This window comes from Saccopteryx leptura, chromosome 6 (assembly GCF_036850995.1).
Source record: "Saccopteryx leptura isolate mSacLep1 chromosome 6, mSacLep1_pri_phased_curated, whole genome shotgun sequence".
Taxonomy (NCBI): domain Eukaryota; kingdom Metazoa; phylum Chordata; class Mammalia; order Chiroptera; family Emballonuridae; genus Saccopteryx; species Saccopteryx leptura.
Window position 1 is genome coordinate 5,389,937 of NC_089508.1, and position 19,895 is coordinate 5,409,831.

Consider the following 19,895-nt stretch of genomic DNA (forward strand, 5'->3'; position numbering starts at 1 on the left):
GCACACTTGACTGGCGCAGAGCAGTGCCCCGCCCGGACCCGGGCGGGTGGACATGGCTAGAGCACGCAGCAGCCCCGAGGCCCACAGGGGCGTGGCCGTGGGAGTCGTGTACTCCTGCACTCGTGTAGTTGGGAAAGCAGGGTGACAGCCCAGGGAGAGCCCTCTGTGAAGGCACAGGGCCCACCCCTGAGTGCGCTGCCCGCGGGTCACGCGGTGTAAACCTCCTTAGGTCCCGCCTGTGTGGCTACGTTGTCTGGAGTTTGAGCAGGGACAGAGGCCTCGCTTCAGGCCCAGTGCTGAGCCTGCTGCCACGCTGTGGGGCCTCCGTGGATGGCCGTGAGTCCACTGAGGTCTCAGCTGGGGGTGTAAGTGGGGAGGCAGCACAGCCCCGGGAGCCCTGTGGCAATGAGGTGCAGGCTCCCAGCAATCAGCTGCTGGGTGGCCCGTGATCCAGCCCTCCACCGGCCAGTAACTCCTGCCAGGGCTGCAGCAAGCGGGCACTCTAGTGGTCTTGTTGCCAAAAACGGGCATGGGGTCGGCATTTGGATGGATTATAAAGACGTTTTATCGGCTGACACCCTTTTCCCAGCACCTGGCCAGAGCATCCTTAGCATCTTAACTCCAGGCTGCATGAGCATCCAGGAAATGCTCAGGACTTCATTCACTCTCATCCCTTCCCTCAGTCCACACCCCTGGGCACCTGCTAGGGGCCAGGCCCTGCACTGGATACTTTTCAAGTCAGACACATGCTGCCCCTGGTAGTTCCCGGTCTCAGGAGGGGGGAGGGGATGAGTAACCAGGCAGTGCACCAGGGCCCTGTGGGAGCCGAGCCACAGACACCAAAAGCAGCCTGGCGGTCAGGCAGGGGGAGCTTCCTGGAGGAGGTGATGTCTAAGGTGGGGAGTCAGCCAGGCAGAGGAGGGGGAAGGGCATTCCTACAGAGCACAGGGTGTCAGCGAATGTTTGCTCAGTCTGACTGGCGCAGACCAGGACGAGGCGGTCCACCCATGAGTTCTGGGAATAGGAAAGTGTTCCGCAACAACGGAGAAGTTCTGTCCAAAGACATGGTCAAGGCCGCTGTCTGGGAGGGAGTGGGTGTAGTCCAAGCAGGAGTTGGCTGGCTTCACCAGAGGGCTGCGGTAGTAGGGACCAACAGGTTTGTCTCACCTGTCAGCACTAACCCCCAGTGGCCGACAATGGCTCCTGTCCCTGGAAGGCGAATGGGGCCTGCTTTGTGGCTGTGAGCCAACCCAGCTTCCTCCCTGAGCTGTTTCCTCACCTGGCGTCAGGCTGTCGTGACAAGCTGTGTGAGGCGCCTGGCACCAAGCAGTGTTCACAACACACCATGGCCAGATGGCTCACAGCCTAGAGTCTGGGCAGTGCCAAGGCCAGGCAGCTCAGTGGAACCGGCCAGAACCCGGCTTTGCTCAGAAAGGGGACAGAATTGAGATGGGGTGGTGAGGAGAGCAGGTGTGGTGCTGAATGCTGTGGTGAGGCTCAGCCCACAGGCCAGCCCCCCAGCCCCAAAGGCCGAGAGCAGAGCCAGCCAGAGCGCTGGGCTGGGCCGCACTGCCCAGGCGCACAGTGGGAGCGCTGGTCACAGGTCTGGAGGGCTTGGCTTCTGAGGGTGAGTGGAAGGCAGGGACGCAGGTCACTAGACCACAGAGCAGCCACACTGAACATCTCCAGAAGTGTTTAATTGTAACAGTCCTGCTCCGAGTCTACAGGCAGAGTGAGGGTGCATGACCCGCCCTCTCCAGCTTGCCCCGGCCGGCTGGCAGTGCACCCCCAGCAGCCTGATGCCAGAACCCAGGCGGGGTCCCGTCGGGATGGGGGGCAGCTGAGCTGCATGTAAGGGACAGTGGGTGAAGAGTCTCCCTACACAGCAGCGGAGAACGGAGAGCTGAGTAGGGGCGGGGGTAGGGGCTGGCCAAGAGGACAGCTGAGTCAATAGTGGTGATGTGGACGCAGGGGTGCCCTGGAGACTCAGGTGGTGGGGAGAGGCCACAGGGAGGCTGGAATGAACAACTGAGCATGTGCACCCACGACTCCGTGAGACGGATGTACTCATTCCACAGGCCGCTCCTCCCTGGCTCGTGAGCCTCGGGCCAGCCGCAGGCTGGTGACAGACGGGCCCCCTGACCTTCTCTGGTCTGGAGCTGAGCAAGCCAAGCCTGGCTGCAGCTGACTGTCTTTGGAGTGGCTCCTGGATGTCCTGGGTGGCGACCCAGTGGGGACACTTCCTTTGCCTCTTCCAGCTACTACGACCTCCGTTAGCTGCTGGTGGACCGACCACGGGGACGGTGGGACCAGCTACTAGAGCAGGCCCCGGGTGAGCCGCAGTGCAGCCTCGTAGGCGACAAAGACCACCATGTTGACGGGGAAGGCACGACAGCAGTTGAGCGTCAGCCCCTTGAAAAGGACCCGCGGCCCCTCCTCCCGCACACTGGTCACCACACAGTGCAGGAGGCCCCTGTAGCGCTGCTGGCCCTGCCCGTCCGCCTGCAGGCGCGACTTGATCACGTCCATGGGGGTGGCCACGGCCCAGGCCAGGACCCCTGCGCAGCCACCGGCCACCAACACCCCCAAGACATCTGCAGGAGGGGAACCAGCAGTGAGCACCTTGACCGGAAGCAGATTCAGGCCCCAGAAGCGAGGGGGTGGGCACCCAGGGCAGGCCTAGCCGGAATGGAGTCAGTCCACCACCATCACTCGTCCGAGGCCACACCGAGCGGGTCTGTCCTGACCCTCGGTGCTGAGGGCAGTGCAGAGGTCCCCGCCCTGGGAGGCACTGGGGGACAGGGTGCCACACGACTTAACTCCCACCAGCTGGGCCTGCGCCACCTCCCAGGCCCCGGCCCGCTCACCTGGCTGGCTGTGGCCGCTGGGGGTCAGCCACTCGCTGAGGATGGAGTAGGACAGGAAGTAGGTGGCGAAGGAGTGGCCGTCCCGGAGGAGCAGCGCCACGCTGCCCTTGTAGAGGCCCTGCAGCCCCTCCTCACGGGCCACCGTGGCCAGGCAGTGCAGTGGCCCACGGTACTTGGGCCCAGGTGCCGGACCTGCAGGGGGCACAGGACACACGGGGGGTGCCCCCGAGGGCCACGAGGCCGAGGATCTCCGCCTCTGCTGCGTCTGCGTCTGCGTCTGCGTCTGCAGGCGGACCTTGGCCACCTCGGCAGGCGAGGTCAGGAACACCTGGAGCAGACACGCAGCAGCGGTGAGGCGATGCCGGCACTGCCCGCACGCCCCTGGCCCCGGCCTCCCCGTGGTGACAGCGGGCAACCTGGGCCCCCGAAGCTCCGGGCTAGCCCAGGGCCCCGTGGAGCAGCGTTCCCTTCCACTGCACGCTCGGCCCACCCGGAGCTGCCTCCGCACAGAGGTGTCGGGTAAATGCGACTCTGGGTCATGAAAGCACTTAACTACATAATTAATATGTTAGTGACATAGTAATGTATTATTTAGTTAATCAAATGTTCAATGTAAGAAAAATAAAACAATGTAAGTATTTAATAAAGTTAATATGTAACATGACATTACTAGTAATGTCATTTGCCATTTCATGGGTGCTCATACCTGTCAGACTCTGTGCTGGGGTCTTTACATATGACCTCGCTTAATCCTCACCATGACGCCCTCACTGACGAAGAATCAGAAGTTCAGAGAGGCTCCCTAACGTCCTCCAGTTCCCTTAGCTAACAAGCGTCAGCTGAGTCCTCCCCATGGTCTCCCCGCCTCCACCCACTCTGCCTGCACTGAGCCTCAGCGTCCCTGCCTTCTGGGCTGGGGGACCTCTCAGGCCCTCCCAGCCTCCCCCACTCCGGTGCTCCCAGGCCCCCACTCACACGAACAAGGCCAGAGGTGAACCCCGAGAGGGTGATGTCGGTCCTGGTGGGCTTGGCGTCGGCACTGCCGTACCGGAACCGGCAGATGTGCGTGAGGCAGTGGCGGTAGGTGCCGAAGGACAGGGACGAGACGAGGGACACCGTGCACACGGGCAGCGAGAGGCCCCTGTAGAAGCCCCACACCTGGTGGGCAGGGCGACAGGACCCAAGGGCCCAAGTCAGGCCGGAGGTCTGGCCAGGAGTCTGGCCCTCCCTGACTGTGGGACTTTACTTACTGCCTAGGGCCTCAGTGTCCTGAGCTATAAAATGGGGATCATAATACTCAACTTGAGAGGTTGTGATGAGGAGCTGAAGAGACAGAGGGCCAGGCTGGACCCAGGGCAGCTATTTGATGAGGAGGAGGGTGAATTAGCACGCTAGCACCAAGTCCCAACTTCACTGTGGAAAATGTCCCTGTGTCCCTCCTCTGGACAGGTCTCTGACCTAGACCCTGGGGACCTAACAACACCCAGCAATGCTGGTGCCCATTCTGAAGGGGACAGAAATGCAAACACATGTCCCCACCCCAGAACCTCAAAGGCCTGAAGCACCACCTCCAGACCCTCTTCTGGGAGTAAGACCTCATTCTAAACACCCCCTGTGTGCTGGACACCCCAGCTCTGGGCCTCAGAGAAATCCAGGAGGTTGGTACAGTTGTTCCCATTGGGAAGGTGAGCAAACCGAGGCTCAGTGGTGAGTGGCAGGCCTGGGGACCGAGGCTAGGACATCCCCTGCCCGGTACCCTGGCCCCAGGCCTACCCGCTCTCGGCGATACATGTCCCGGATGCAGTGCCAGATGCCTGTGTACTTGGGCTCCGTCTGGATCCTGACCTGTGGGAGAAGCAGGCTTCAGGAAGGGGTAGCTCCAGGCCTGGGGCAAGGTCAGCAGGCCCTGGGGGAGGGAAGAGCCAACTCTTCGATTGTCCCAGCCATGCTGACAGTGGACAGAGCGGGGACAGTGAGGCCCATCTAAGAGGAGACAGCAGACACCCAGGCTGAAGAAGAGGGACAGACAGACCCGAGGATGGGAGGAGGGCTGGGTCTGAGTAGCATGCTGAAAAGCTCCTCTGGCCATGGGCGGGGCACGGGGGACTCACAGGGTGGCCTAAGCGGGGCTCTGGGGGGGGGCAGGGCCTGACTCTTACCGCACCTTCACTGTGTCCAGGGGGTAGCCCACAGCACAGGGGGTCCTGAGTGGGGCTCTGGGTGGGGGGCCTGACTCTTACCACACCCTCACTGTGTCCAGGGGGTAGCCCACAGCACAGGGTGTCCTGAGTGGGGCTCTGGGGGGGGGGGCCTGACTCTTACCGCACCTTCACTGTGTCCAGGGGGTAGCCCACAGCACAGGGTGGTCTAAGTGGGGCTCTGGGGGGGGGGGCCTGACTCTTACCGCACCTTCACTGTGTCCAGGGGGTAGCCCACAGCACAGGGTGGTCTAAGTGGGGCTCTGGGGGGGGGGGGCCTGACTCTTACCGCACCTTCACTGTGTCCAGGGGGTAGCCCACAGCACAGGGTGTCCTGAGTGGGGCTCTGGGGGCGGGGCCTGACTCTTACCGCACCTTCACTGTGTCCAGGGGGTAGCCCACAGCACAGGGGGGCCTAAGCGGGGCTCTGGGGGCGGGGCCTGACTCTTACCACACCTTCACTGTGTCCAGGGGGTAGCCCACAGCACAGGGTGTCCTGAGTGGGGCTCTGGGGGGGGGGGGGCAGGGCCTGACTCTTACCGCACCTTCACTGTGTCCAGGGGGTAGCCCACAGCACAGGGTGTCCTGAGTGGGGCTCTGGGGGGGGGGCAGGGCCTGACTCTTACCGCACCTTCACTGTGTCCAGGGGGTAGCCCACAGCACAGGGTGGTCTAAGTGGGGCTCTGGGGGGGGGGCCTGACTCTTACCGCACCTTCACTGTGTCCATGGGGTAGCCCACAGCACAGGGTGTCCTGAGTGGGGCTCTGGGGGGGGGGGCCTGACTCTTACCGCACCTTCACTGTGTCCAGGGGGTAGCCCACAGCACAGGGTGTCCTGAGTGGGGCTCTGGGGAGGGGCCTGACTCTTACCGCACCTTCACTGTGTCCAGGGGGTAGCCCACAGCACAGGGTGGTCTAAGTGGGGCTCTGGGGGGGGGCCTGACTCTTACCGCACCTTCACTGTGTCCAGGGGGTAGCCCACAGCACAGGGTGTCCTGAGTGGGGCTCTGGGGGGGGGCGGGGCCTGACTCTTACTGCACCTTCACTGTGTCCAGGGGGTAGCCCACAGCACAGGGTGGTCTAAGTGGGGCTCTGGGGGGGGGGCCTGACTCTTACCGCACCTTCACTGTGTCCAGGGGGTAGCCCACAGCACAGGGTGTCCTGAGTGGGGCTCTGGGGGGGGGGGCGGGGCCTGACTCTTACCGCACCTTCACTGTGTCCAGGGGGTAGCCCACAGCACAGGGTGGTCTAAGTGGGGCTCTGGGGGGGGGGGGGGCCTGACTCTTACCGCACCTTCACTGTGTCCAGGGGGTAGCCCACAGCACAGGGTGTCCTGAGTGGGGCTCTGGGGGGGGGGGCAGGGCCTGACTCTTACCGCACCTTCACTGTGTCCAGGGGGTAGCCCACAGCACAGGGTGTCCTGAGTGGGGCTCTGGGGGGGGGGGCAGGGCCTGACTCTTACCGCACCTTCACTGTGTCCAGGGGGTAGCCCACAGCACAGGGTGTCCTGAGTGGGGCTCTGGGGGGGGGGGGCAGGGCCTGACTCTTACCGCACCTTCACTGTGTCCAGGGGGTAGCCCACAGCACAGGGTGTCCTGAGTGGGGCTCTGGGGGGGGGGGCAGGGCCTGACTCTTACCGCACCTTCACTGTGTCCAGGGGGTAGCCCACAGCACAGGGTGTCCTGAGTGGGGCTCTGGGGGGGGGCCTGACTCTTACTGCCCCTTCACTGTGTCCAGGGGGTAGCCCACAGCACAGGGGGGCCTAAGCGGGGCTCTGGGGGGGCAGGGCCTGACTCTTACCGCACCTTCACTGTGTCCAGGGGGTAGCCCACAGCACAGGGTGTCCTGAGTGGGGCTCTGGGGGGGCGGGGCCTGACTCTTACCACACCTTCACTGTGTCCAGGGGGTAGCCCACAGCAACACCACAGGTGCCTGCAAGGAAACCAGAGGACCGGGTGAGGCCAGCGGGGCCGGGCCGGTAGGGAGCAGACCCACACTCCTCGTCCACTCTGTCTCGTCGACGGGGGAGCAGATGAGGAAACGGAGGCTCAGAGTGACTCCTGACAAGCTGCCAGCCATTTCTCCTTCCCTCAGTCTCCGCCCTCAGGTGCCTGGTCCTGAAAGCCGAGGACGCTAGTCAGCCTGCCCTTGGCGTCAGGTGTTGAGAGATCTTCTGGTCTGACGAGCTGGCCGTCCTCGGGCCAGATGAAGGGTTTGTGGGGGGCGTGATGGAGACACAGCTCCAGCAAAGTCTGGGAGGTGGGGAGCCCAGTCACCCCAGGGCTCCGGGAAGGGTTGCCTGGAACCACGAGTTTGTGGGGGACAGGAAAGGATGCAAGGCTTCCTGGACCAGGGTCCTCCGCCCCCCAGCAAAGAGGGCTGGGTGCCACCACCCTGTTTCTATCTCCTTTCCTGACACCACAGACGCAGTATCCCAGCCCAGCACTGTCATGGGGAAGCCAGAGAGTAAGCAGGCAGGTCCCTGAGGATGGGGGTGTGGGGGACATCTGAGGACAATAATGCATGGGGAGTGGGGGCTGGGCCCTATTTACTCTGTATCCCAGGACTCCATAAATATGCATGAATGAAAGAACCGAATGAATGAATGAATGAATGAATAGAATAGGATAGAATAGAATAGAATAGAATAGAATAGAATAAAGCAAAAGATTGACGGACTTGGGCCCTGGCCAGTTAGCTCAGTCAGTTAAAGCCTCGTCCAGAAACGACAAGGTTGCTGGTTCAATCCCTGGTCAGGGCACACACAGGAACAGCCCGATGTTCCTGTCTCTCTGTCTCTCTTTCCCTGCCTCTCTCTAAAAAAATAAAAATAAAATAGACTGACTGACTTGGGTAGAATTACCCTCCTTGACTCTCACATACACCTCAGCAAACTCCTACTCATCCATGAAAGCCCACAGCATCACCTCCTCCCTGGAGCCCTCTCTCACCACTATACTCTGGGCTGCCTCCGTGACAGGAAGCGTGTTGATCAGAGCCCTTGTCACACGGCTTTGCTGCGAGTTCCACAGCATGCCATCTCTGCCTGCAACACTAAAGTCCCTCAAGGACAAGACCCACATCTGGTCCTCGTGACCCAGAGCCCGGCACAGAGCAGGAGCCCGGCCCACCTGTGGCTCTGGAGGGAAGGTGAAGGGCTCAGGGGCCCTTCCTGGCTGTGTGATCTTGGGCACGGCAAGCCCCTTTTCTGAGCCTCCTCCTAAGGGGGCTGACGTCATGGGCAGCAGCCGGGCTCAGGCCCTGTGCACAGTGGAGCCTCAGCAAGCCCCTGACGGGGCCAGGGCCCTGGTCGGCCGGCTCAGCACTGCTGTTCCCAGAAGTACAGGCCAGGAGGCCACTGCTGGTCCAGACGGGAAGCAAGGCCAAAGGTTCCCACCCAAAAGAGCCTCCACAGCCTGCAGGGTGGGCGGCTGGGGGGGGCCGGAGCTCGCCCGAGCCTGTTTCCCAGTGGGCCAGTTATCTATCTGGGTCAGTCTTTCACAATGAGCCCTTTTCCCAGAAGTGAAAACAGTCCTTGGGCCCAGCGAGAGCAGGATGGCACACAGCCGGCAGGTAGGTGCGGCTGAGGCTCGGCCGGGCCCTCCCCTCCTCCGCCCATGGCTGCCGGGCAGTGTTCCGTCCTCGCTGCCCGCCCTCTCCCAAAGCCCCGTCCTTTCCGCTGCTTGGCCTGCCCTCTCTGTGGGGGTCCCTCCCAGCCTGCAACCACCCTCTGCCCCCGGCCACCCCACCCCACTCCTGGAACGGCCCCTCAGCCTCCCAGCTGTGCCCCCCCGGCCAGCGCAGACTGCCCCCGCCACCCCGACCTCTCCACCTGCCCCTGGCCCGCCATTGTGGCCTGCTCTCCCGGGAACCAGCTCTGTCCTCCCGGTACCTAACACCCACGGCCCACACCGGGTCCGGGCCACTTCGGCAGTGACTCTTCAAACCCCATGTCTGCCAGAGGCCGCCCCCCAGGCCAGAGAATACCCCAGTTCCTCCCGGGAGCAGCAGTCCCCTATGAAGCCCTGTGGCCCCTGTTTGTCACCTCCAATGGCTCCAGCAACAAAATCCATGGACAATGTGGGTGGTGAGGAAGGCCCTGGGATCTCCCTGTCTGAGGTCAGTTTGCCCACTGTCACCACCAGAGAGGTCTTCACAGCTCCTGGTCAGCTCCTCTCTGGCCTTAAATACTTGCGCTGGAGGGCAGGGGACTGGAAGCAGGAGCCTGCTGACCAGTGCCCAGAAGGCAGAGGTTGTGCTGGGAAGCGGGCAGGTCAATGCCCACTTGGACTCCCTCCCACCCCACCCCCAAACACCCTCTGTGCCAGTGCCCTCAGGACCCAGCTCTGAGGAAGTGTGGGAGAGGTCACAGGCACTGCCACACTCTCCAGAAACACAACCACGGTCCACAGCACCTGCAGGCCTGGGCCCCAGACCACGTCCAGACACCTCCTGGGAGGTCCAGGGACCGGGCTACGATGTCTCTGTCCGTCCAAGCCCCAGCTCGGGCCTCATGCACGTCCTTGGGCCTCCCTGACTTCCCTGGAATTGTTCCTGCCCAGGGAACCCTCAGTGTGCCTCACTTACTCAACTACACTCTCCAACCCGAGGCTGCACGGAGGCAAGGAAGGCCCAGGCCCGGTCCTCAAGGGCTCCCGTTGGCAGGGAGGGTGTGGGGACGATGGGCCACTGCTGCCTGGCCCTGGGGAGCTGGCCAGCGCCTCCTGGAAGCAGCACAAACACCAGTCACAGCCCGTTCTGTCCCACACCCTCCCACTGTGCCCGCTGTGCCCACGTTCTGTCCCACACCCTCCCACTGTGCCCACGTTCTGTCCCACACCCTCACACTGTGCCCGCTGTGCCCACGTTCTGTCCCACACCCTCACACTGTGCCCGCTGTGCCCACGTTCTGTCCCATACCCTCACACTGTGCCTGCTGTGCCCATGTTCTGTCCCACACCCTCACACTGTGCCCACGTTCTGTCCCACACCCTCCCACTGTGCCCGCTGTGCCCACGTTCTGTCCCACACCCTCACACTGTGCCCACGTTCTGTCCCACACCCTCACACTGTGCCCGCTGTGCCCATGTTCTGTCCCACACCCTCCCGCTGTGCCCACGTTCTGTCCCACACCCTCACACTGTGCCCGCTGTGCCCATGTTCTGTCCCACACCCTCACACTGTGCCCGCTGTGCCCACGTTCTGTCCCACACCCTCCCACTGTGCCCACGTTCTGTCCCACACCCTCACACTGTGCCCGCTGTGCCCATGTTCTGTCCCACACCCTCACACTGTGCCTGCTGTGCCCATGTTCTGTCCCACACCCTCCCACTGTGCCCACGTTCTGTCCCACACCCTCACACTGTGCCCGCTGTGCCCATGTTCTGTCCCACACCCTCCCGCTGTGCCCACGTTCTGTCCCACACCCTCACACTGTGCCCGCTGTGCCCATGTTCTGTCCCACACCCTCACACTGTGCCCGCTGTGCCCACGTTCTGTCCCACACCCTCCCACTGTGCCCACGTTCTGTCCCACACCCTCACACTGTGCCCGCTGTGCCCACGTTCTGTCCCACACCCTCCCACTGTGCCCACGTTCTGTCCCACACCCTCACACTGTGCCCGCTGTGCCCATGTTCTGTCCCACACCCTCACACTGTGCCTGCTGTGCCCATGTTCTGTCCCACACCCTCACACTGTGCCCACGTTCTGTCCCACACCCTCCCACTGTGCCCGCTGTGCCCACGTTCTGTCCCACACCCTCCCACTGTGCCCACGTTCTGTCCCACACCCTCACACTGTGCCCGCTGTGCCCACGTTCTGTCCCACACCCTCCCGCTGTGCCCACGTTCTGTCCCACACCCTCCCGCTGTGCCCACGTTCTGTCCCACACCCTCCCACTGTGCCCGCTGTGCCCACGTTCTGTCCCACACCCTCCCACTGTGCCCGCTGTGCCCACGTTCTGTCCCACACCCTCACACTGTGCCCGCTGTGCCCACGTTCTGTCCCACACCCTCCCGCTGTGCCCACGTTCTGTCCCACACCCTCCCACTGTGCCCACATTCTGTCCCACACCCTCCCACTGTGCCCATGTTCTGTCCCACACCCTCCCACTGTGCCCGCTGTGCCCACGTTCTGTCCCACACCCTCACACTGTGCCCGCTGTGCCCATGTTCTGTCCCACACCCTCCCGCTGTGTCCACGTTCTGTCCCACACCCTCACACTGTGCCCGCTGTGCCCACGTTCTGTCCCACACCCTCACACTGTGCCCGCTGTGCCCACGTTCTGTCCCATACCCTCACACTGTGCCTGCTGTGCCCATGTTCTGTCCCACACCCTCACACTGTGCCCACGTTCTGTCCCACACCCTCCCACTGTGCCCGCTGTGCCCACGTTCTGTCCCACACCCTCACACTGTGCCCACGTTCTGTCCCACACCCTCACACTGTGCCCGCTGTGCCCACGTTCTGTCCCACACCCTCACACTGTGCCCGCTGTGCCCACGTTCTGTCCCACACCCTCACACTGTGCCTGCTGTGCCCATGTTCTGTCCCACACCCTCACACTGTGCCCACGTTCTGTCCCACACCCTCCCACTGTGCCCGCTGTGCCCACGTTCTGTCCCACACCCTCACACTGTGCCCACGTTCTGTCCCACACCCTCACACTGTGCCCGCTGTGCCCATGTTCTGTCCCACACCCTCCCGCTGTGCCCACGTTCTGTCCCACACCCTCACACTGTGCCCGCTGTGCCCATGTTCTGTCCCACACCCTCACACTGTGCCCGCTGTGCCCACGTTCTGTCCCACACCCTCCCACTGTGCCCACGTTCTGTCCCACACCCTCACACTGTGCCCGCTGTGCCCATGTTCTGTCCCACACCCTCACACTGTGCCTGCTGTGCCCATGTTCTGTCCCACACCCTCCCACTGTGCCCACGTTCTGTCCCACACCCTCACACTGTGCCCGCTGTGCCCATGTTCTGTCCCACACCCTCCCGCTGTGCCCACGTTCTGTCCCACACCCTCACACTGTGCCCGCTGTGCCCATGTTCTGTCCCACACCCTCACACTGTGCCCGCTGTGCCCACGTTCTGTCCCACACCCTCCCACTGTGCCCACGTTCTGTCCCACACCCTCACACTGTGCCCGCTGTGCCCACGTTCTGTCCCACACCCTCCCACTGTGCCCACGTTCTGTCCCACACCCTCACACTGTGCCCGCTGTGCCCACGTTCTGTCCCACACCCTCACACTGTGCCTGCTGTGCCCATGTTCTGTCCCACACCCTCACACTGTGCCCACGTTCTGTCCCACACCCTCCCACTGTGCCCGCTGTGCCCACGTTCTGTCCCACACCCTCCCACTGTGCCCACGTTCTGTCCCACACCCTCACACTGTGCCCGCTGTGCCCACGTTCTGTCCCACACCCTCCCGCTGTGCCCACGTTCTGTCCCACACCCTCCCGCTGTGCCCACGTTCTGTCCCACACCCTCCCACTGTGCCCGCTGTGCCCACGTTCTGTCCCACACCCTCCCACTGTGCCCGCTGTGCCCACGTTCTGTCCCACACCCTCACACTGTGCCCGCTGTGCCCACGTTCTGTCCCACACCCTCCCGCTGTGCCCACGTTCTGTCCCACACCCTCCCACTGTGCCCACATTCTGTCCCACACCCTCCCACTGTGCCCACGTTCTGTCCCACACCCTCCCACTGTGCCCGCTGTGCCCACGTTCTGTCCCACACCCTCACACTGTGCCCGCTGTGCCCATGTTCTGTCCCACACCCTCCCGCTGTGTCCACGTTCTGTCCCACACCCTCCCACTGTGCCCACGTTCTGTCCCACACCCTCCCGCTGTGCCCACGTTCTGTCCCACACCCTCCCACTGTGCCCGCTGTGCCCACGTTGTCCCACACCCTCCCACTGTGCCCGCTGTGCCCACGTTCTGTCCCACACCCTCCCACTGTGCCCGCTGTGCCCACGTTCTGTCCCACACCCTCACACTGTGCCTGCTGTGCCCACGTTCTGTCCCACACCCTCCCACTGTGCCCGCTGTGCCCACGTTCTGTCCCACACCCTCCCACTGTGCCCGCTGTGCCCACGTTCTGTCCCACACCCTCCCACTGTGCCCGCTGTGCCCACGTTATGTCCCACACCCTCACACTGTGCCCGCTGTGCCCACGTTCTGTCCCACACCCTCACACTGTGCCCGCTGTGCCCACGTTCTGTCCCACACCCTCACACTGTGCCCGCTGTGTCCACGTTCTGTCCCACACTCTCACACTGTGCCCGCTGTGTCCACGTTCTGTCCCACACCCTCACACTGTGCCCGCTGTGCCCACGTTCTGTCCCACACCCTCCCACTGTGCCCACTGTGCCCACGCCTCTCTCCTCTTGCAGCGCCCGGACCCCGCCTGGCCCCCTTCTCAGTCCCAGCGCCCAGCATGGTGTGAGGACCGGCAGTCTGGCCTCCCACTGAGCCAGGACGCTCGTGAAGGGGAAGCTGCTGCAACCAGAGGCTGTCCCCATGGACTCATCCCTTGAAGTCACTGTGGCCCAGGGGGAACCCCGAGGCCCTGAATTTGCCCACGGTGTCCCCTGACCGGAAACCTGGCAGGGCAGGGGCCAGGGCAAGTGTTGACGTCACAGGTGCAGGCAGCCCTGTGGGTGGATCTGCGGGCTGCCCCTGACAGACTGAGAGCTGACAGAGGGCAGCGTCACTGGCAGCAGCCCAGTCGTTCGTGAGGGGGGACACAGGTTGCCCGTGGCAGCTGCCACGGCAGAGGGCAAAGGGCAGGATGTGGCTCGTCCAAGGCCAGTTCTGATTCCTGTCTGGACTCCTGTCCTAAATTTTAAGGTTTGTTGTGTTTTTTTTTTGAGAGGGGGGGTAATGGAAGCATCAATTCAAAGTAGTTGCTTCCTATATGAGCCTTGACTGGGCGAGCCTGGGGTTTTTAACTGGCGACCTCAGCATTCCAGGTTGACGCTTTATCCACTGCAGCACCACAGGCCAGGCTCCTGTCCTAGATTTTCAAGAGAAGCAGCTCAGTCTGGCTAAGAGCTAAGCTGCCTGTGTTCGAATCCTGGATCCATTGATTTTGCCAGCTCTGAAACTTCGGGCAAGCCCCTTGACCATTCTGTGCCCCCTCACACCTGTGACCACTCTGGACCACCAAGGGCAAGCTCTGGGCAGGTCCCTGTGAAAGTGGCCAGCCAGACGCAAAGACTGCATTAATAAGAGCATAGGTTCTAGAAGGAAGGAGGTTACAGGCCCATTATGAGCAGGGTGAATATAGCTGGGGCTTGGGTTGAATTGCAGATGCTACACGTAGAAGGCCAGTACCTCGCATGATGAGGGATCTTGAAGAGGGCTGTCTCACTGAAAGAACAGGGGACTGTTTAGTCCCATGTTTCCTGCAGAGCATCTAACACGGTAAGTGCCACTCGCTCCTGGCACCCGAGCGAGGGACCCATGATTGCCCTGGATTCCTTCCTCCTGCGCCCCACATGGAGTGAGGCCTCCGTCCTGCGGTCAGACCTCCGAAGGTCACGTCCAGATCCACTTTCACTCTCCAGCCGCACAGCTCCCAGCTGCACCATCTCTCTCACACCCACGCCTCCCCTCAGGCAAAAAACACTGCAGGCCCACCACAAGCCTCTGGCCAGGCCCCAGGCCCCAGCAAGAAACAGACAAATGTCTCTGCCCCGTGGAGCTTCTGCCCTGCGTGAGGAGGACACCAACACAATCAAGAGAAATACAGAGTCGCCCTGGCCGGATAGCTCATTTGGTTAGATCATTGTCCCCATATGCAGAGATTGCTGGTTCAATCCCCCGCTCCCTGGTCAGGGCACATAGAGAAATAGGTCAATGTTTCTGTCTGTCTATCTGTCTGTCTGTCCCTCCCCCCCCCCCCCTCAAATCAATCAATAAGTTTTTTTGTTTGTTTGTTTTTGGTGGTTTTTTTTTACAGAGACAGAGAATCAGAGAGACGGACAGATAGGGACAGACAGACAGGAACGGAGAGAGATGAGAAGCATCAATCATCAGTTTTTCGTTGCAACACTTAGTTGTTCACTGATTGCTTTCTCATCTGTGCCTTAACCATGGTTCCTTTAGCTGTTTAGCAGACCGAGTAACCCCTTGCTCGAGCCAGCGACCTTGGGTCCAAGCTGGTGAGCTTTACTCAAACCAGATGAGCCCGCGCTCAAGCTGGCGACCTCCGGGTCTCGAACCTGAGTCCTCGGCATCCCAGTCCGATGCTCTATCCACTGTGCCACCACCTGGTCAGGCAATCAATAAGCTTTTTTAAAAACCTTGTTAATTAAAAATATATATATACAGGGTCTGCCAGATGGTGGTAAGGGCCAAGGAGAGACACAAAGCAGAAAGGGGAGAGGGGCGTTAGGGGAGGCCATGTTAAGAAGAGGTCGACCAACAAGGTGACATTTGAGACAAGCATGTTTTCTGGGTCACTGCAGCCACGTTTCACCTGCCCTTTGTCTCCCAAACAAACACACCCAAACTTACCCTTCTCCACAGCAGAAAACAGGAAACAGGCCACTCTCTGTTTAGACAGCTTTGTAAAGGTCTAAATGTCTCTCCTCCCTGTCTGCCCTCCCACCCCCGCCCCTCAGCTGTAAGCTTCCGGAAGGCAGAAGCATGCCAGAGTGGTCCCTAAGCACACAGCACCGAGCACTCGGCGGCCACTGTGGGAAGGCTCGATGAATACATGCATGAAAAAACAAGATAGTGAACAGCCTGACCTGCGGTGGCGCAGTGGATAAAGCATCAACCTGGAAATGCTGAGGTTGCCAGTTCAAAACCCTGGGCTTGCCTGGTCAAGGCACATATGGGAGTTGATGCTTCCTGCTCCTCTCCCTTCTCTCTCTCTCTCTCTCTCTCTCTCTCTCTCCTCTCTATAATGAATAAATAAAATCTTTAAAAAAAAAGACAGTGAACAGATCAGTGGGTCGGTGGGTGGGGTGGGTGGATGGTTGGATCAGTAGATAGATGGATGGGGAATGAGTGGATGGTTGGATGATAGATGGTCAGACAGATGGATGGACCTAGGGCCGAGTCAGCTGCTCACACGTAGCTTGATCTGACTCAGTAGACAGCAAGAGGCCCTCTGAGGGGCAGGTGGCATCTTAGCCAGAGAGAGCCTCCCATGGCGTGAGGGGCATGATCACGCTGGGTTTGGCTTCTGGCTGTCTGCAGCACCAGCTGTGTGATCTAGTGTCAGTGGTGTGACCTCACTGAGTCTCACATGGATGGCAGGAGACAGAGCCCATGGTCACCTGCAGGGGCCGCCTCTCCCAGTGGGAAGGGTTATTATTATTCGAGTCAGGCCTGCTTACAGTCGCTTCCACCAACACTAGAGCCCCGCCACGTTCAGCCCCACCCAGCCCAAGCAAGGAAGATCCGCCGTCCAGAGGGAGACGGACATCACACAACTCAAGGCTGGACCGCACAAAGGGCTCTGGGAAGGGGGCGCTGGCGCTGCCCGGCTCGCTGGGCTCGGGCCATGCCCAGGTGCGTGAAGGAATTTGCATTTCACACTTTATAATGCTTCCTAAATGCATTTTCACATTTTATAACAAAATAAGTAACTACAAGTTTTATATTATTTCTTTTTGCAAGAGAGAGGGAAAGAAACAGACAGACAGGGATAGACAGGATGGGAGAGAGATGAGAAGCATAACTAAGGAGTTGCGGCACCTTAGTTGTTCAATGATTGCTTCTCATTTGTGCCTTGACCGGGGGGCTCCAGCAGACCCAGTGATCCCTTGTTCAAGCTAGCGACCTTGGGTTCAAGCCAGCGACCTTGGGCTTCAAGCCAGCGACCATAGGGTCATGTCTATGATCCCACACTCAAGCCAGAGACCCCACGCTCAAGCCAGATAAGTCCACATTCAAGCCAGTGATGTTGGGGTTTTAAACCTGGGTCCTCAGTGTCCCAGGCTGACACTCTATCCACTGTGCCACTGCCTGGTCAGGCTACAAATTATTATTATTTTTTTTGTATTTTTCCGAAGTTGGAAACGGAGAAGCAGTCAGACAGACTCCCGCATGCGCCAGACCGGGATCCACCCGGCATGCCCACCAGGGGGCGATGCTCTGCCCATCTTGGGGCGTCGCTCTGCCGCAGTCAGAGCCATTCTAGCACCTGAGGCAGAGGCCACAGAGCCATCCCCAGCGCCTGGGCCATCTTTGCTTCAATGGAGCCTCAGCTGTGGGAGGGGAAGAGAGAGACAGAGAGGAAGGAGAGGGGGAGGGGTGGAGAAGCAGATGGGCGCTTCTCCTGTGTGCCCTGGCTGGGAATCGAACCTGGGACTCCTGCACGCCAGGCCAATGCTCTACCACTGGGCCAACTGGCCAGGGTACAAGTTATTTTTTTAAAGCAGACAGAAGAGATGCAGCCAACGCAAAGTGAGAGCTGCACAGCCCGGGCCTGTGTCCTGTCTTCCAGTTCTCCCCAATCTTTTGGCGATCTGCTTCTATTCTTATCAGTGTGTCTGGGACACCTTGCCACAGCAGCACTTAGGGACCCATGTCCTTCTCGGCACATCCCAGCGTGTGGCTGCCCCTTTCTCCACCTGTCCCCACGCTCCCCTGGGGCCTGCCTGCTGTGTCGGTGACAAGCCTCTGAGCTCAGGACATGCCGTTCTCTGCCTTCTCCTGACTCCCTCACCCACTCTTGCTTCCCCATGGTGCCAACTCCAACTCACCTACCAACTCACGCAGGGTTCAGGCGAAGGCACACTGCCCTCCTCTGGCCACTGCCCTCTGGTGGCTGCCCTCAGATGCCTCTTAACACTGACTGCTGGCCAGCGACGCCTTGCTCATCCAGCCATCCCCCATGCGTGTGACAGTGGGATCCCCTGGAGAGGACACAGTCAGGCCCGCTCACGCCAGGCCCCCATGCCAGCCCAGGGCCGGCGCCGAGGGTGGGCTCCATGAGTCCTGCTTGCTGCACGGACAGCTGAATGCGCAGCACGTGTGCACTGTGTCCGACACACTTGGCTGAGCTCCATCGGCCCAGCCCCCCTGTCCTGACCAGGCCTGACCCCAGCTAGAGGCCACCCCTTTGGTCCTCTGGCCAGTCAGGGACGCCCCCAGGCAGACCCCCCTTAGTTCTATTTTTAGACCGGCAGCATTTGCTAGTATCTATTTATATTGCTGCCCATCTTGGGTTTCTGGCCGTCTCCTCGCGCAGAGCTGGCCTCCCTCTGGCCTCGTGGCCTACTCCAGGCCAAGTGGGCTGGGAATGGCACTGAGGACACAGGCGCGAGCCCCACGGTGCTCCAGGACAGGTAGCCCTGGGGAAACTGAACGTTTCCAGTCGAATGAAGAAGCAAGAAACTGACCTAGCGTGGTGGTGACTTCAGGGCTAAATTCATCAGAGAGAAGTGAAGTCAAAGACTTCTGGGTCCCGGGGGCCATGGGGCCACTGGAACAGGGGCGCGCTGATCCCAGGTGGTCCCAGGGCCTCCACATCATGGAGGCTCAGACTTGCTCAGTGGGAGGGCCAGGCCCCTCCAGGGTGGACTGGACGAGTAGGTCACAGAGACAGGCGCACAGCGAACGTGTATTCCCCGGAGAAAGAGGCGTGTTGGCAGGGCCAGCTCAGGCGCAGGCCCAGCCGCCCACCAGCAGCTGGTCCCAGCCCCTCACCGCAAAGCCACCCACCTGCTCGCTTGCGGCATCTTTAGCAGCCTTCAGGGGAACTTCGAGGGCCCAAAATTCTTCCTCACTGGTCCTGACAGTTGAATATGCCCTTAGGTAAACCTTCAGTACCTCAGTTGATTCATTCAGTTAACTCTCTCCTTCACAGAGGCCACGGTGCTGTGTAATACTATAGAAATGAACTCTTCTCTTCGTTCCCTGCGAAGATGTTGACAGTCGAAGGCAGAGAGCCAGTGTCTTGCTCTAGAACAGCAGGACCCTGCCCGCCCATACAGTGTCCCTTGCACAGCCTAACTCCCTGGTCCAAATAGCTAGTCCTTGGCCCGGCCCTCTGCGCCCTCCGCACCCCTCTCACCCTGTGGCACCCTGCGCGTCAGCCTTGCCCCCGGGCCAAACAGCCTCCCTCACTGACTTCAGCAGATCGCAGGGGGGGCAGAACAGAGGCAGCTTCCTCTTCCTGCTGGTCTTCCTGGTTTTCCACACCAAACCTGTCTGCTTGAAGAGGTTATACAAGCTGCATCAACTAACAAATCCATCCCACACCTCAGTCACCTGGCTTGACTCCTGGTCCCCTTGTGACACTTCCTTCCCACTCGCTGTGATCCTGCTGCTCTGGCCTTGGACCCCTTCTGCCCCTTAAAGGCTGGACTCTGAGAAGAGCCAGGCAGGAGGCCCTCCCCTGGGAGGGGGTGTCTGGGGCTATCAGGGACACGAGGAGTCGGACCAAGCACATTCTGTGCTGTAATTTTATCCTCAGGAAATGAAACAGGACAGACAGAACCCTCACTGACATAGTAACGCAGGCTGGGGACGTGGGCATCACGAGCTCACGGACTTGGCATTGACTTTGTTCTTTCCTATCTGGTCTCTCCCTAACTGCCAGGGAGCCCCTGGCGGCCAGAGGAGAGTCCGCCTTGTTCCCACACCTGGCACAGACCCGTGCCATCACTGCCCGGGCACCACCTGAGTGAACAGCTCTCTGACAGCAAGCAACACGCACTGTTCGGGCAGAGGTTTCAAAGAGAAGCATGGTTTTAGGTTTAGCACCCAAGTGATTCCATCTTCTCCCTGTGCCTGTCTCCACCCCTTCCTCCCTGCCCCAGAGAATACCCTTACACTGTTCCCCATAGACTAGACCTTTGTCCC

The 19,895-nt window shown here is 60.9% G+C and overlaps 1 protein-coding gene across 6 annotated transcripts; it reads right to left on the reverse strand.

Moving 5' to 3' along the window:
* Positions 1-1,676: 1,676 nt before the first annotated feature.
* On the reverse strand, positions 1,677-18,864 carry SLC25A47 (solute carrier family 25 member 47). Of its 6 annotated transcripts, XM_066344033.1 has the most exons (7): positions 18,753-18,864; positions 9,652-9,788; positions 6,948-6,996; positions 4,641-4,712; positions 3,843-4,025; positions 2,868-3,195; positions 1,677-2,594 (listed from the first exon to the last, which is right to left on the reverse strand). In XM_066344033.1, the coding sequence occupies exons 4-7, from the start codon at positions 4,656-4,658 to the stop codon at positions 2,317-2,319; spliced, it is 807 nt and encodes a 268-aa protein (XP_066200130.1). In that variant the 5' UTR covers positions 4,659-4,712; positions 6,948-6,996; positions 9,652-9,788; positions 18,753-18,864; the 3' UTR covers positions 1,677-2,316. The 6 variants fall into 6 exon arrangements, with proteins under 6 accessions (XP_066200130.1, XP_066200127.1, XP_066200125.1 ...); XM_066344030.1 differs by lacking the exon at positions 18,753-18,864 and having other exon boundaries at positions 6,953-6,996; positions 9,652-9,772; XM_066344028.1 differs by lacking the exons at positions 9,652-9,788; positions 18,753-18,864 and adding an exon at positions 9,110-9,306 and having other exon boundaries at positions 6,953-6,996.
* Between the last annotated feature and the right edge of the window lie 1,031 nt (positions 18,865-19,895).